The sequence below is a fragment of the Myxocyprinus asiaticus genome, chromosome 4, assembly GCF_019703515.2.
Source record: "Myxocyprinus asiaticus isolate MX2 ecotype Aquarium Trade chromosome 4, UBuf_Myxa_2, whole genome shotgun sequence".
NCBI classification, from domain to species: Eukaryota; Metazoa; Chordata; class Actinopteri; order Cypriniformes; family Catostomidae; genus Myxocyprinus; species Myxocyprinus asiaticus.
The window spans coordinates 8,654,641-8,669,524 of NC_059347.1; the positions used below are offsets into that span (position 1 = coordinate 8,654,641).

At 41.7% G+C, this 14,884-nt stretch overlaps 1 protein-coding gene across 1 annotated transcript in view; it reads right to left on the reverse strand.

Annotated features, from left to right (window-relative positions):
* Window positions 1–5,127, reverse strand: part of LOC127437210 (disks large homolog 4) — a 249,316-nt gene extending 244,189 nt beyond the window's left edge. The window contains exon 1 of the mRNA XM_051692010.1: window positions 5,058–5,127. Within this exon, the coding sequence (XP_051547970.1) occupies window positions 5,058–5,087 (30 nt within the window). The 5' untranslated portion in view covers window positions 5,088–5,127. The remainder of the gene's footprint in view (window positions 1–5,057) is intronic.
* Between the last annotated feature and the right edge of the window lie 9,757 nt (window positions 5,128–14,884).

Consider the following 14,884-nt stretch of genomic DNA (forward strand, 5'->3'; position numbering starts at 1 on the left):
GTTTAGTGCTAATAAGAGTACAAATATAGAATAATTAAGAAAACAAGGCAAAAGGGATGCTAAATAAGACTGGGTTAATTTGTTTGGTAAGTTTGGTAGACTGAGTTAAATTGGTGAAGTCCCAGTAAATTGGCTTGATGAGCACAGTTGACTTTCCTTTGTTGACATATTTCCTATTTATCCAGAAACATGTGGGACATATAGAACAGTTCATCCCTTTTTAATAGTCAATACCATTTAGTTTACTTCAAAGACATGAACGTGATTAGCTACTTGCTAGTCAGAAGTGGTAGGCAGTAGGGGAGGACCATTCTCATTCTTGAGAGCATTTGATGGGACAAAATTATATGTGTGAAGGCACCAATATTTTCTAGGATAATGAAAAAACATGAGGGTGACATAATTTAGAACAAAATTAGGCCAAAAAGAAGATTTTACTGACTGTAAATCACTGTAAAACAAAATTCTATAAAATTCTAAAACAGATGGTAACCAGTACATACTAGAGCATGTTAGCATTAGTGCTATGGATGCAGAATGTAAACTTGACAAATTACACATTATATACTGCATATATTTAAATCATCACCAAATGGTTAAAACAGCATCTTTTAGTGATCTCATGTGTTTTCTGTTCATATAATGAGGCATGTAGTCATTGATAACACATTTAATGTCGCATTGGATAATGTTTATAAATAGTCTGTTGACAGGACAGTGCGTGTCTCGTATTTCAATGCTCCTTTAAATGTCAGCGCTAGCAAAGTAGGCAGTGTCCGTATGTTTGCAAACAGTAGGGTACAACGGGGCTAAAGGCTCCGCGTGGTAAAAGGCTCCATTGATTTAATTTTCTCCCAAAACACTAAATAGCAACAAAAACTACCACAGCACTTTCCTAAACACCTGTTTGTCACTATGCACTGCAAAATATTCCTGTTCCATGAGATAATTGTGTGTAATGTCTAAAGGTTGATTTTGAGGCAATTTGATCTACTTATTTATATTTTTTTAAATGTTGTCAATTTATGTAGAGTAGCTAATGTAAATTCCTGAAACTAACACATTTATTTTTAGACAAAATACAAATTTATCATTTTCAGTTTTGTTTAAGGTCTTTGAATCAAACATTTTTCAATAACTGTCCAATAAGTGAAAGGACAGTGTTTGGGGTAAAAAGCCCCCCTGTTGCTGGGGCTAAAGGCCCCTATTAAACACACTGTTTTTTTTAAGTGGGGGGAACAGATTTGTTATGAAAATTTTTCAAAGTGGGCTCACATTGACTATCCAAACATAATAGAGATTAGTTTGTTTATAGAATACTTGAGATGTAATAAAATGCCAAATATGTTTGAAATTAATGGGAACTGGTTGACTTTTTTCTGAAGAAGTTATTTTGAATGAGCATCATTTGAATTTGTTACTCAAAAAAGCATCTTGGTGTCTCAAATTTATTGGCAATAGTTTCAATTAATTTTGCACAATAACTATTGCCCCTGTATCTACACGATATCACTTTAAACCCGCTAGGGACCTTTTACCCCAAGTGAGGGAGCCTTTTACTCAAGATATGAGGTAAAAGGCTCCCTCACCACCTTTTTTTAAACTGAATTTTAATCAAAACAAACTTCTATTGTTATTTCCTTTCACACAAATTATGTTGCTCCATCAGTATTCAATAAAAAAAAATATTTTTATTTTTTTTTTACCTTGATACATTTTGTGACTAGAAAAAAAGCTACATTTCCTTAAGGGGTAACTTTAGCCCTGTTTTACCCTATACCGTTGCTCAGCTCTATCGTAGCCTTTAGTCATCAATATTTATGGTCCGTATTTCCCAAAGAGAGAGACTGTTACTTTTAAATGAGTAAATCGGCTAAAAGTAAATTTTCACTAGCATATACAGTAGACTGCTCAGAACTAACAGACATGAACTAAAAGCCACAAAACTTTGATTTCATGACGTCTTTAATGTGTAGCCAGGAGGGAAGGTTAGTCATTAGAAAAACTTTAAGAGGGAATAGCATAATAATAATAATAATGTTTGTAGTGTTTGATCGCTTTTGGACAGCATTTCACAGACACCGAAAGCAGTCAGCATAGACAGCAGTGAGATTCAGTGGTGCAAATGGAGACTTTTGCTTAAGTCTCCACCTTCTCTAATTTTTCTTCTGAGAAAAAAAGGCTCAGAGACATCCTCTAGAGTTTCAGATTTTTAAGATACCAAAGTTTGCAGTCAAATGTTATAATGCAACAAAACCAGCTCAAACCTGACTTAGGAGGTTAATTGGGCTACAAGGCTGGTTAGGCTGGTCTGTTTTGACAGTTTTGGGGGGGTTTAGGCACTTGTCAGCTGGTCAGACTGAGCTAGACCAGCTTAATACCAATTTGACCAACGGAAACCAACCAGGCCTGCCAAAACCTGGCAATCCAGCAAACCATTGTAGGCTGTTTTGAAACTGGTCTTTTCAGCATGAAGATGAAGTCACATTTCTCATCATACTCTTCCAAGACCAAATTATAGAGATATACTATCCACGTTACTGTACTCTTAATGAATGTCTCAACTGTGTATATTTTTATTTCTCCCAAGGACTTTTAAGAGAAACATATGAGACAAAGTTGATCCATTGACAGAAATAACAAAGAACTACATTCATTCTCCTGATCAGTGAAAGAGAAACTCTTGAGTCCTGAGTTCCAGTTTTAGCTAAAAATACCTCCAAAAATGATCCTTTTCCTCATTATTAACCGTATATCTAAAGATCAGTGCAGCTTTTCTATCTCAGCCCACACATAAGCCACTGCGCTAATTTCTCTCTTCTCATCTCTGTCTTCCTGTAGCTTCTAAGTCTCACTTATACATTCTGTGCAGTAAGTCTATTGGGAGTGAGGTCATAATAGTGTTGAGAAGGAGCATGCGAGGTGGGAGTCAATCCAATCTGAAGACATCGAGCGAGAGAGAAAAAGTGAGAGAATAGACACCAGCGCAGGGGAGAAAGCACCAGCCAACGTTACATAAACCGTTTGGAGTGCCAGCAGCACAACATGGGCAAAGAGGCACATGCCGTCAGGAGCAGTGGGATGTGTCTTACCTCCACACACACACACTTAAACACAAACTGCCCTCAGGGCTTTGCATTCAGATGACAAATCACACAAGCATGTGAACGTTTATTAATGAAAGCTTTAGCTTAGCCAACCTCTCGAACACTCTCTCCCACACATATACTGTACAATGCCTCCCCTCTATAATTTAACAGATCTGTCTCATTCTTTACTCTCCTTTGCTTCTCATTTCTTTCAGCCATTGTAAACCCTTCCTTCTCCTCTTCCTCTCCTTCAGCACCACAGGACTGTGAACCGCCAGCAAGGTCACAAATTAACCACAATGAAATTAAGCCGCAACATAACGCAAATAAGCCATTTCACAACTAAATTAAGGCACAACATAACAAAATTTATAGAAAAGAAATACAGTATTTACAAAATGCTGTGGTTTATTTCCATTGTGGTTTCAGCTTTTATTTCCTTTGCTAATTTGGTTTTGTTGTGCACCCCTGGGCCACCGTGCTCCTGTCCCCTGACTATGGATAAATGCGTAAAAAGGAATTTCCCTATCATTGGAGCAATTCAAGCTTGAAGAACCACTTTTATGTTTTTGCAAATAGCAGTCAGCAGGGGACAGTCAGTACAACTCCAGCTCTACAGGCACAATGAGGAACCTCAGGACACATTCTTGTGTTCACAAACAGCTTGGAAGAGCATAAAGGCAGGGTTCTCAAGACATGTTTTTCTAAATTTCAGACTACGTTTAATTTGTCACAACATCCTAAAAATGCGAAGTAATTGTGCAAGATAATTCATATCAATGAGAGGCGACGCAAACAAAGTGAGACGCTCCAAAAGTGTCTGTCTGATACATGTGTACATGGACCAACAAAAATAGTGGTGATGGAATGCAAAAACGCGTCCTGTGAGAACAGCTCAGACAGATTGGCAAACTCAATTATAAAATAGATTGCAGACCAGTGATAGACATATATTCAATGATGTGGATATAAAACAAACAATATTTTGATTTCTAAAACCACCTTTGTATTGTCTATTCAATTCTTTCATCATCTGCTACAATAATGTAGTACATCTGAATGATCTGAATTATTATATTTATTAAATATATTAATCATTTTAATATATTAAATTATAAATCTTATTTTAATTATATACTGTATATTAAATCATTTTTATGGGGAATATCAGCAAACATTGGTGTAAGTGATTTATTTGATTAATCAACAGGCAGATCATTAATTCGATTTTATTTTAATCTATTGACAATCCAAATAATTTATTATTAACAATGATCATAATGAACAATTCTTTCACCAGGTAATACAGTTCATTAGTCTGTTCTTTAACTGTAGGCTGTTTATGGTTGCCACGTACGTAGCAACTTTGCACATTAAAATAGAATGTGCGGTCACAAGTGTGAGTAAATTGGTGTTTTACAAAGGCTTCGAACACAACTCGTCCAATCAGAATTCAAGGTCGGAGTTATCATTTTTTAAAGATACTTGTATTTGACATTGATTTGATTGAACTGAACTATTTGAAATAACAACTTGTGTTTCTTTTTTTGTTTTCTTTTTGGTTAGAAAAACAATATGCTAAAAAAAAGATAAAATATGTCCTTTAAAACCAATTCCAAGGGGTAAATATTTCTCCTCAATAAAAAAGTAAATTTCTGACACTGCACCGCAGCACGCACAAATGCGAACACACAGGGAGGGAAAAGGGGGGGAATTCAAATGCATGCTGCTCCTTCAACCTGGAATTTCAACCTGAGCTCGGACAATCAGCTAAAAGAACAAATAAATGCTGAGCCCATAGATATCCCTCCAAAAGGGGGCTTAGAACAACATGCTCCCTTCGCATTAACGCATCAGACTGGCAGGAGGAGGTTAACTAGCAAACAAAAGCCTGACAGCGAGAAATAGATAGGAACAAACTTTTCCCCTTGCATCCACACCACATATTTCCTGGCTGAATTGTCTTACCTTTGTGGTCACTATGCAGAGGCAGTCCATGGCAGAGTGAAGACAGGTGCAGATGTATCCAAACCCCCGTTCCCCCCTCTCCCCTCTCTCCCTCCAGCTTTTCTCCTTCTCTCCTCTCCTATCACTCTCTTAGCACCCGCCGTTAGCCCCTTGTTTCTTCTGAGTATCTCTTTTGACTGACTTAAGCATTGAGGAACATAGAGTATGGAGGGAGGGGGAAACGTAAAGAGGAAGGGGGAGGGACAGACAGGAAGAGAGAGAGAAAATAAGAGAGGTCTGGCTTCAAGATTTAGCAAACCTGGAAAGGACGAGGAGAGAGATGCATGGGAGATACAAAAAAAAAAAAAAAGGAATGGAGAGATGGAAGAGAGTATATGAGCAAATGAAAGGAGATGGGCAGGGGAGGATGAGTGCAGAGAAGAGAGGTGACAAAGAGGGGGAGAAAGAAAGAGGGAATGGATTGAATCGGCAGAAGATGTGGAAAGAGAGTGAGCGTGCAGAGGGAGGGGACATAAAAAGATGGAAGGCGAGGTGAAGATGTGAGAGAGAGAGAGATAGAGGGAGAATGCAAGCTAAAGAGCAAAATTATTCACTAAATGTCACCAACAGTTTAAATGATAGTGACAGAACTGGTGAATTAAAAGGAATAAACGAAAACAGAAGAATGAAAGCTAGACAGACAAAGGAAGGATGTGTAAGATGATAACAAGGGTACTCTGGTTGTCATGGCTTTCAGTAACCGTTGCCTTGGCAATGCTGCAGAGTTGTTTCTGTGTAAATAGCCGGGCTGTTGTCATGTGGACGTGGCTTTGTAGAGAGCAGTGAAATCAGTGAGATGAGAGGCTGTGATCGGAATGGAATACTAGCATACTTCTACACAGTATACAGTATACTGTGTGTACTGCATACTACACAGTAGTGGGATACTGTACATCTCACGCAATATCTCACACAGTGTGCTTTGGTTATATACAGCACATTTTGTCAAATGTAGTATCTGGGTATTCCATGCATACAGAAAATTGGCACAGTATACATACCACGTACTGCAGAAATCAACCTGGTCTCACAGAATCACATTACTATACCTACATTTTTTGCAAAATGATTTTTACGTGGATCAGTTTATGCACTGCGCAGTTTCCTGGAGAAATGAACACTAAAGGTGCTACAACAGTGACTTTTACTCACTTTTACACAAACAATGAGTAAAAGGGCAGAATGTCAGTTCAAAATCTTGATTGACCATAAACTTAAAAAAAAAAAAAAAAAAAATTCTGTTTGGGAGAATATTTGACTTGCTTCAACTCACACAGTGGACATTTCATATCGGAACTGCCTTGATACTTGTAATGAATCAAGTAATATCATTTACCAAAAATCATGCCACAGTCACTTAATGTTCATGAGATAGTATGCCATTTTGAGCATACCTTTTATAAGACAGCAGGAAGGCTGTCAGGAAAAAGACAGTCCATTCATTTTCATTCCTCTGAAATAAAAGAGGAGAAAAAAGAGAGAGACATTGAAAGATAAAGGGAATGTGAAAGACTTAGAAGAGTAGTCTATTTTTAGTGAAGCTGTCATCTTATTTGTTTATTTTTAAGCCTTCGTATTATTAACACTTATTATTATTAACACAGTATGCTCCGAATAGGCATACATTAAAATCCTCACAAAGTTGAACAGAAAATGGTGTGATGAGGTACAAATTAATTTCATTTTATAAGCAAAAAGCACACTGAGTGTGTTTTAAAACTTTGGTCATTTTTGGTGTGCAAGGCATCTCTTTTGCTGAGTTCGGGTTGGCATACTACCCATAATACTCTTACTTCTTCTGGCATATGTGTCTATGTTAGAAATAGTATGAGTAGTATGGTAGTATGCCAATCCGAACTCAGCTTTTGCCTTTAAGACTGTGGACTGTACCATTAAAGTCAGCTATCGGGTGTGTCCAAGCTTTAAAATGTTTCATTCAGGAGCGCTGTGACTGGACACACCCCCAAACCCTGCAATCTGTTACCCCACTCAACCAGGAGTCAGTGGTGTTGCAATAAAGCTGTTTTCATTGATGCACACAATCCCATTCCCTAGGGTGGAGAGAACAGGCAAGCAACCAGCCTGCTGTGTACATGTGTGTATATTTGTAGACAAACACAGATTCAATATTCTCTGTGAGCATACAACTCACAAAAGTACACATTTGACAAATAGGGTCATGTTATTCAAATAGTGTGTTATTGCTAATTCAAGCCTGGATCAGCTCCACGTCAGTGGGATGTAAGGGAGGGGGAATTCTCAGCTTCCCTAGCCCTTAGAGGATTCCCTGCTGGAGATTCCCCTCTGGAGCAGATGCGAGACGAGACCCTTAGGCATACCTTTGATCAAGCGAAAGTCACTGATGGTCAGCGCCTCCAGTCAGACGCTGCACTCGCATATCCGTATTTTTCAGTTATTAAGGAATGGTTGTATCGAGTGACACAGGACGCTCAGACAAAGGAGGATACAACCCAATTGTTAGTACCGAATGGCGGGTCACTTAGGGCAGGGAAAAACACTAGACTGTCTGATGGCCTGTTTCCATTGGCCGGGCATTCGGAGGGATGTTCGCTTTTAGATATGCAATGAGATATCCGAAAGCAGTACCTCTATGCAACATCTCAGTATGTAGTTTTCAGAATAATCTCCCAAGTGGGGATTCCAAAAGAAATCCTCACTGATCAGGGCACAACGTTTATGTCAGCTTTTACCACCTCCAAACGGATGGCTTGGTCAAACTATTTCATCAGACACTAAAGAATACGATTCGTAAGTTCATGTACGAAGATGCTCAGAATTGGGACAAGTGGTTTGAGCCCCTATTATTTGCAGTGCGAGAAGTCCCGCAAGCCTCCACAGGGTTCTCCCCATTTGAATTATTGTACGGGCGTCGACAGCACAGTGTGCTTGATGTCCTATGGGAAAATTGGGTGGAGGGACCTTCAAACAGCAAAAATGAAATTCAATACTTTCTTGACCTGAGAACAAAACTCCACACACTGGAGCAATTAACACAGGAGATTTTGTGTTAAAGCCGGCTGTATAATAGGGGTACTTGGCTATGGGAATTTGCACCGGGAGATAAATACCTTGTATTACTCCCCACATCGAGCTCTAAATTACTCGCCAAGTGGCAAGGACCCTTTGAGGTCACACAGGGGGAAATCGATTATGAGGTGAAATGAACGGATAGAGGTGGAGCACGTCAGATTTACCACCTCAGTCTCCTAAAACCGTGGAGAGAGGCAGTCCCCGTGACTTTGGCGATGGTGGTTCCAGAGAGGGAGGAGCTCGGATGGGAGGTGAACTTAAAAGCCACCAATTGAGTCACCCCGGACACTTGCAGAGACCACCGCTCACCGTCACGTTACGGAGGTTGCCAGGTTGCAAGGAGAGTTCTCGCCTCTTCCCGGTCATAGGAATCTCAGAGAGCACCATATCAAAACCACCCCAGGGGTAGTAGTACGCAGTCATCCCTACCGATTACCTAAACACAAAAAAGGTGGTTTGGGAAGACTTAAAGGCCATGCTAGATATGGGGGTAATAGAAGAATCCCACAGTGGCAGGGCCAGCCCGGTGGTGCTGGTTCCGAAGAGTGACGGCTCGATCCGTTTCTGTGTGGATTATAGAAAAGTCAATGCAGTGTCTAAATTTGATGCGTACCCAATGCCTTGGATTGATGAACTACTCAATCAGTTAGGTGCGCTCGCTTTTATTTTTTATAAAAAATGGTATTTTCCACATCGTTTAGCTTACACCAATTTGTCACCCTTCCTTTCAGTTTGTTCGAGGCCCTGGCTACATTTCAGCAGCTCATGGGCAGAATCCTCAGACCACATGCTGCTTACGCCGCTGCCAATCTGGATGACAACAATATTTACAGTAATGACTGGCAGCGGCACCTGCAGCATCTGAGGGCTGTCCTGAAGTTGTTGAGATGGGCGGGACTCATGGCAAACTTTAAGAAGTGTGCAATTGGACAGGTGGAAGTATGGTATCTGGGCTTACACTTGGGTCATGGACAGGTGTGGCCCCAAATTGTTAAGACCATAGCGAATGCAGCCTGCCCGAGACCTAAGACCAAAAAGGAGGTGAGACAGTTCCTTGGGATGGCTGGCTATTATCGTAGGTTTGTGCCTAACTATTCGACCATCATCAGCCCACTGACTGATCTTACTAAAAAGGGGGCACCAGATCCGGCCCAGTGGACGGAGCCGTGTCAGCAGGCGTTCACACAGGTGAAAGCTGCACTTTGTGGCAGGCTGTTATTGCACTCTCTTGACTTCTCTCTCCCTTTTATCTTGCAGACAGATACATCAGACAGGGGATTGGGAGTGGTACTGTCCCAGGTGGTGGAGGGGGAGGATTGTCCTGTGCTTTACATTAGTCACAAACTCTCACTGAGGGAGACTACGTACAGCACGATAGAGAAGGAGTATTTGACCATCAAGTGAGTGGTCCTCACCCTTCGGTACTATCTGTTGGGGCATGCTTTCACCCTCTGTTCGGTCCAAACCCTGCTCCAGTGGCTCCATCGAAGGAAGGATACCAACACGTGGATCACCTGTTGGTATCTAGCTCTCCAGCCTTTTAAGTTCGATGTGGTCCACAGGCCGGGGGCGCAGATGGCTGTGGCGGATTTCCCATCTAGAAATGGGGGGGGAGTAAGGCTTCCTGACCTGAGTTGGGCGATGGGTGTATGTGGTGATGGGGTGTGGCCGAGCAACATCTGTGGAGAGCGGGGCCGCGAGAGGAAGAACGGTAAGGATTGACACCTGTGGGAAATTATCTCTAACAGCTGTTTGTGTCTGCAGTGAGAGCTGAGAGGGATATAAAAGAGCAGTCCAGTCTGCCGGAGGAGAGAGAGAGAGACACATGCAGCAGAGTGTTCTGTGTGTTTTGTGTTGTGCAGAAAAGCAAACCTTGTTGTGTTAGCCGAGAAAATGTGTAAAATAAAAGACTTGTGTTGAATGTTTACACGGCCCTCACTTCCTCCTTGAGAAGAAAGTCAGAATCATTGTCACAGATGGATAGATGGATAAGTGTTTGTTTGGGGCCCTGGCTATGTTTCAGCATCTGATGGACAGGGTCCTCAGACCGCTTGCTGCGTATGCCGCTGTTTATTTGAATGATATAATTATTTACAGTAATGATTGGCAGTGGCACATGCAGCATCTGGGGGCCATTCTGAGGTCGCTGCGACGAGCGGGGCTCACAGCAAACACGAATAAGGGCGCAATTGGACAGGTGGAGGTACAGTATCTGGGGTTCCACTTGGGGTATGGGCAGGTGTGACCACAAATTGATAAAACCGCAGCAATTGCGACCTGCCCGAGACCTAAGACCAAAAAGGAAGTGAGACATTTCTTGGGTCTGGCTGGCTATTATTGAAGGTTTGTGCCTAATTATTCGCACGTGTCCAGCCCGCTGACTGATCTCACTAAACAGGGAGCTCCAGACCCAGTCCAGTGGACGGAGTCATTCCAACAGGCGTTCACACAGGTAAAAGCTGCACTTTGTGGCAGGCTGCTTCTGCATTCCCCTGATTTCTCTCTCCCTTTTGTTTTGCAGGCGGCCGCATCGGACAGGGGGCTGGGTGCTGTACTGTCCCAAGGGGTGGAGGAGAAGGAGCACCTGGTGCTGTACATTAGTAGAAAGCTCTCTATGAGAGAGATGAAGTGCGGCACCATAGAGAAGGAGTGTCTGGAAATCAAGTGGGCGGTCCTCACTTTCTGATACTATTTGTTGGGATGAGCATTCACCCTCTGTTCGGACCACGGCCCGCTCCAATGGCTCCACCGCATGAAGGATTCCAACGCCCGGATCACCCTTTGGTATCTGGCACTCCAGCCATTTAAGTTCGAGGTGGTCCACAGACCGGGGGCACAGATGGCTGTCGTGGAATTCCTCTCCAGAAACGGGGGGGAGGGGGAGTGGGCAGTCCGGCCTCAGTCGGGCGGTGGGGGAATGTGGAGGTGAGGGCGTGGTCGAGCACCCGTCTGGGGAGAGAGAAAGCAGTAAGGACATCCACCTGAGATGAATTGTGACTAATAACCGTTTCTACGTTCACAGTGAGAGTCTGGGGAGATAAAAGATGGCCCAGTCCACCAAAAGAGAGAGAGACTGGCACACACCAGAGACTGCATGTCTATTGCAGAAAGAGTTTATTACTGTGCTGAAAAGCTGAACTGTGTTTGTTATATGCTGAAAATCAGTACTTCGAGTTCCTGGCATTTAAACAGGAGTTTAATAAATCAGTCTCACCTGACTGTTGAAACCGGCTCCCGCTTCCTACTTTTGATCCAAATACGAACATCTGTTACAACATTGAATACTGTACATCTATTATGCATGTACTGATATATATCTATATGTACCACATTATGTCTATATGTAACATATTCATATCTATAATGAATTTCATGCAAAGCATTTTTAGTGAATATGCAGCCACATACATACTGGAAACCAAACCTCCTTGCTACTGTGACTCTTGTGCTCAAGTCTGGTGCATTTCTGTGCTGTCTAAATTAGGAATGTTCAGTAAAAAGAGTCTTTTTTTGGCATATTTTTTTAAAACAATTATGAATCGTTCCAAAATAATCAAATCTAATCATGACCAAATTTCAGATTTCATGATGCTTAATAATCGTTAGGTAAAGAATCACAATCGAATTGTTGTCAGAGCGAATCGTTACACCACTAATTGATGGATGGATGGATGGTGTGTGTGCGGGTTAATGGATAGATGATGGATTGGTGGATAAGTGGGTGGATGGGTGGTTTGATGGATGGATAGGTAGGTGATTTGATGGATGGATGGATGGATGGATGGTGGGTGTTTGGGTTAATGGATGGATGATGGATTGGTGGATAAGTGGGTGAGTGGGTGGATGGGTGGTTTGGTGGATGGATGGCTTTGTGGATGAATGGATTGATGGATGGAAGGAAGGGTGGATGATAGATGATGGATAGATAAATGGATGGGTTGATGGATGGATGGATATATGGATGGATGGATGGATGGATGGATGGATGGATGGATAAGCGGACAAGTGGGTGAGTGGGTGGGTGGATGGATGGATGGATGGATAGGAAGAGGGATGGGTGGATGGTGGATGGTGGGTGTGTGAGTTGATGGATGGATGGTTGATGGGTGGATAGATGAATGGATTGATGGAAAAGTGGATGGATGGTGGTTTGGTGGATGGATGGATGGATGGATAGGTAGGTGGTTTGTTGGATGGATGGGTGGATAGGTGGATGGATGATGGTGGATATATGGATGATGGTTGGCTGGATGGATAGATGGATCGATGGATAAGTGGGTGAGTTGGTGGATGGGTGGTTTGGTGTGTGTGTGTGTGTGTGTGTGTGTGTGTGTGTGTGTGTGTGGGTTAATGGATAGATGATGGAATGGTGGATAAATGTGTGTGTGTGGATGGGTGGTTTGGTGGATGGATAGATGAATGGATGGATGGATGGATGGATGGATGGATGGATGGATGGATGGAAGGAAGGAAGGAAGGAAGGAAGGGTGGGTGGATGATGGATGGATAGATGAATAAGTGGATAAGTGGATGGTGGATGGATGGGTGATTGATGGGTGGGTGGATAGATGAATGGATGGATGGCTAAGCGGATAAGTGGGTGAGTGGATGGATGGTGGTTTGGGGATGGATGGATGGATAGGTAGGTGATTTGTTGGATGGATGGATGGATGGATGTTGGATGGATGGGTGGATAGGTGGATGGATGATGGTGGATGTATGGATGATGGTTGTTTGGATGGATAGATGGATTGATGGATGGATAGTGGGTTTATGGATGGATGGATGGATGGATGGATCCATGGATAAGTGGGTGAGTTGGTGGATGGGTGGTTTGGTGGATGGATGGATGGATGATGGGTGTGTGTGTGTGTGTGTGTGTAGGTTGATGGACGGATGATGGATGGGTGGCTAGATGAATGGATAAGTGGATAAGTGGGTGGATAGGTGGTTTGGTGGATGGATGGATGGATGGATGATGGGTGTGTGTGTGTGTGGGTTGATGGATGAATGATGGATGGGTGGATAGATGAATGGATAAGAGGGTGGGTAGGTGGTTTGATGGATGGATGGATATTTAGGTGGTTTGGTAGATGGATGGATGGATGGGTGCAAGAATTGATGGATGGGGACAGATGTGAAGAACTGTTACTGTGTGTTGTCTATATTACAGGATGAATGTATAATCACCCCTAATGGGCTCATTATACAATAGAAATGTCCCCTTTTCATGATATTACTGAAATATGTTGCTAAATAATGTAAAAGCACAATTTTAACACCAAATTAACATTTTATACCATCATCAACCAGTCCAAACAAAGTGTGTTTCACATTTGCACTTAGATTAGGCAGAGAAGATATTTCAGGTTTTTGTGTTCCTTAACTGACTGTAAGCCAAACCATCTGTGTCTGCCACACAGCATGCATTTAATGAAGTACTCGAGTTATAGTTGTGTAGTGTGTCGTGTAGAGCTGCTACGACTTTCATGCATATTGCAAGAGCACACAATGGGAAATGGGTGTATACTAGAAAAGAAAGGGATGGGAGAAAGCTAGCAGTGAGCTAGGTGAGAGGAAGTGTGCTTTCACTACAACGGATGTTAATAAAACAGCAAGGAGACAATGAATAAGGAATATGAAATTATTTTATTGGTTTAGTCAGAATCTACCCATAAATGGGCTGACCTGTTTAAATCTTCACTCCTACATCACTCTTACATAAGGCTTTGTGTGTGTCTGTTGAATAGTGTATGCTCCGATGTGCACATATGTATATTCATTTGCTTGATTGTGCATAAATTTATGCATTGATGTGTGTTTCTAATTGTGTGTAGGCTATGCATTAGTGTGTGTTTGGGGCTGTGTATAAAAGAAAGACACACATACAGTGGCTGTAGAGTGGAGCAGTGATGTTGAGTCTCAGTTGGATTTTAATGTATGAAGTTTTATATGAAAAGAGCGAGTAGCTCAGCACTACACATGTTATAATAATAAAATTGCATATACATAAATGCACAAACAGACACAAGTGTTGGATGGGCTTGGGGCATAAATAATTAAAACACACAAACATCTGCACTAAGAAATGTGTTCACATATCACTATGAACACTCAGACATGAACATACCAAAACACATACATTCATACAAAAGCATTTTCACACCACACACACACACACACACACACACACACACACACACACACACAGAGAGAGAGAGAGACAGAGAGAGAGAGAGAGAGAGAGAGAGAGAGAGAGAGAGAGAGAGAGAGAGAGAGAGAGACTGTAGCCTACTGTACACTCACATTGTAATATAATTACAATCTTAATGGGCTATTGGTGTCTGCATTTTAAATGACACACACTGAAGCGCTACATTCATTAATATGTTACAATACTTGATGTATAAAATATTTGTGCTGTAGAACAGCAGGAGATAGCAATTTCCCTTGAGTAGGTACATACATTTGTTTGTGAAATTTCTCCATCTTCTGGTCATTTCCGATATTGCAACTGGGCCTATCTGCAACCTCCTCACCAAACTGGGGTCCAGGAACGGCAAGGGGGTGCTAGAAAGTCTTCCACTGAAAAAGGAAACAAAATAATAATAATAATAATTACATTAATACAAATGAATTCTGCTTTCTGGAACATTGAACTGAAGAATAAGAAAAAGGACAACAGATGTTTTTTTATTTCAATGTATCTTTAGCAGAATGATCCAAAGCACTTTAAA